The 2,537-nt window shown below is 43.3% G+C and overlaps 1 protein-coding gene across 1 annotated transcript; it reads left to right on the top strand.

Annotated features, from left to right (window-relative positions):
• The first annotated feature begins 311 nt into the window (after window positions 1–311).
• LOC140221559 (ATP synthase subunit a-like) lies at window positions 312–2,317 on the top strand. Its single transcript, XM_072291323.1, has one exon. The coding sequence runs from the start codon at window positions 841–843 to the stop codon at window positions 2,287–2,289; it is 1,449 nt and encodes a 482-aa protein (XP_072147424.1). The 5' UTR covers window positions 312–840; the 3' UTR covers window positions 2,290–2,317.
• Window positions 2,318–2,537: the final 220 nt, after the last annotated feature.

The raw sequence follows: 2,537 nt of genomic DNA, 5'->3' as shown, positions 1-2,537 counted from the left end.
ACAGGTCGGGATGTCATCAAAGCTAGGGCTTCTCGCCTTTCCTTTTGACGGCTTGGCTTCCTATCGCTCCTATGTAGTGGTCGGCCTTAAAAGTATCTTTGGACCCTTAAACTTCAAGGAAGAGAAGGACCCACCCAATAAATAAACTATTCCAATGACTTTGTTCGCTTCCCCTGAGGCAACGGCTGTACTCGGCACACAGACCTGGCTTATGAGCAGGATTTATCAGCCAAGTGCGTATGGTTGCTACCTGTATTCTGATAGGCCACTTAATGACACTGGCTCCCAGTTATTGACTTATGAAGACTGTCTTCTCGGACATCCAGTAATCAAATTGGATCAGGCAAAAAAATCAATCGTAGATAATGACAGAAGAGTCAGCCCTTGGGGCACGAGGGGTCCCCTGTATGCGGGTCGCTACTTAACTTGACAAGCAGTGTTTCAAGTGTTGCTGTGTCAAATCGAGATTGTGTGGGTGTTCAGTCTACCGCTCATGTTCACGTTCTCAAAAAAGAAGGCGAAGCTAGCCTTAATTTTGCGGGTAGCCCGCTGGATCCATTTGCCATTCACCCACTGGATATAATTCCTCTCGCTCTCGCTCTCGGTTTGGTCATACTTATTTCTTTTTTTTTCCTTCGGGAAGTATGGAAAAACTGGTATGAGAGTGCGAGAAAAAAAGCAGTGGTCAGTAGTGTTTTTAAAACTTGTGCTGTGCTGTTGATTATGTGAGGCAGACCAATCTTGAACTTCTTCGTTTCGTTGGTAGAACCAACGCCGACCAAAATCCAAGTCTCCCTTTCTCTTTTGGGAGCAGAGTTTTTTGGCATTTTTTTTTTGTAGATGAATGAAAATCCTTTAATTCTGGGGGTACATGTAGTGGACCAAACATCCGGAGTAGTGGATACCCAAATTGAGCAGCATCTTAATGTCGCCACCACCAGTCCGAATTCAACGGGGATTCTGACCCCTAATTCTGTTGTAACTCCGCCTAAAATATCTAACGTCCATTCTTATATAAGGGATTTCGTCCATCAATTTTTGAATCCCTCAGATGTTTTTGACCATGTATACGGGGGGGTAGCACCGCCCGCTAATGACATGGACATTTCTGGCCTTTTAAAAATTTATGGAATTGAGGGTGATACAAGAGAACCCGTTTTTTCAGAGGTTCAAAACCTTATAGATCTGTATTTAAAAGAATGCGACATGGTGTTGCCTCCTTCCTATTCTATTTCTGAATTTTGCGAACAGTTTCTCGGGCCCGACTCCCCCCGGAGTCTAAAAGGGACTTTCGCGGACTTATTTTTTTATGCCCAAGGCAGCTTGTCTTGGGAAAGAGGGGTCGTGAGTCTATATGATCAGATTTGGGAAGCCGCGGGTCCTGATAGCCCTTTTAGCGATCCGGATAGCCCTTTTTTTGGAGCGGATTCCCCTCAATCAGTATTGGATTTCGCGGGTCTTCCAGTTGAAGCCGGCCCAGCCAATGATGCGGGTCTTCCAGGAGTAGGCCCGGTAGCGGAGAGTCCTTTGGATCAATTTGGCATTCACCCTATTCTGGATCTTCATATGGGCAACTATTATTTCTCATTTACAAATCCTTCCTTGTCTATGTTGCTCACTCTCGGTTTGGTCTTACTTCTTCTTTATGTTGTGACAAAAAAGGGAGGGGGAAAGTCAGTGCCAAATGCATGGCAATCCTTGGTAGAGCTTATTTATGATTTCGTGCCGAACCTGGTAAACGAACAAATAGGTGGTATTTCAGGAAATGTGAAACAAAAGTTTTTCCCTTGCATCTCGGTCACTTTTACTTTTTCGTTATTTCGTAATCCCCAGGGTATGATACCTTTTAGCTTCACAGTGACAAGTCATTTTCTCATTACTTTGGCTCTTTCATTTTCCATTTTTATAGGCATTACGATCGTTGGATTTCAAAGACATGGGCTTCATTTTTTTAGCTTCTTATTACCCGCGGGAGTCCCACTGCCATTAGCACCTTTTTTAGTACTCCTTGAGCTAATCTCTCATTGTTTTCGTGCATTAAGCTCAGGAATACGTTTATTTGCTAATATGATGGCCGGTCATAGTTCAGTAAAGATTTTAAGTGGGTTTGCTTGGACTATGCTATTTCTGAATAATATTTTCTATTTCATAGGAGATCTTGGTCCCTTATTTATAGTTCTAGCATTAACCGGTCTGGAATTAGGTGTAGCTATATCACAAGCTCATGTTTCTACGATCTCAATTTGTATTTACTTGAATGATGCTACAAATCTCCATCAAAATGAGTAATTTCATAATTGCATAAAAGGAGAGTATGTTTGAAAGCTTTCCTTGCTGACTTGATTGCCTTTTCTTATAGTCAAGATAGTCAAAGTAGAGTGTGATTCGGCATAACCATAAGAAGTAGCGGTATTGTAGGCCGGGCTAGTAGAAGTGGTGAGGTACCAGGGGGAAGATGAAAACTTCTTCACAAGCCTGGGCTGGGCCTACCCCCATCCCTAGAGGAGCCGTATGAGGCGGAAGCTCCACGTACGGAA

Source organism: Setaria viridis, unplaced genomic scaffold, assembly GCF_005286985.2.
Source record: "Setaria viridis unplaced genomic scaffold, Setaria_viridis_v4.0 scaffold_297, whole genome shotgun sequence".
NCBI lineage: Eukaryota > Viridiplantae > Streptophyta > Magnoliopsida > Poales > Poaceae > Setaria > Setaria viridis.
The sequence above is the reverse complement of the archived record's forward strand: the minus strand, read 5'-3'. Positions and strand labels throughout refer to the sequence as shown.

Bases quoted from the DNA above. Each gene is read 5' to 3' on its own strand.
- LOC140221559 (XM_072291323.1), top strand. From the start codon at position 841: ATGAATGAAAATCCTTTAATTCTGGGGGTACATGTAGTGGACCAAACA.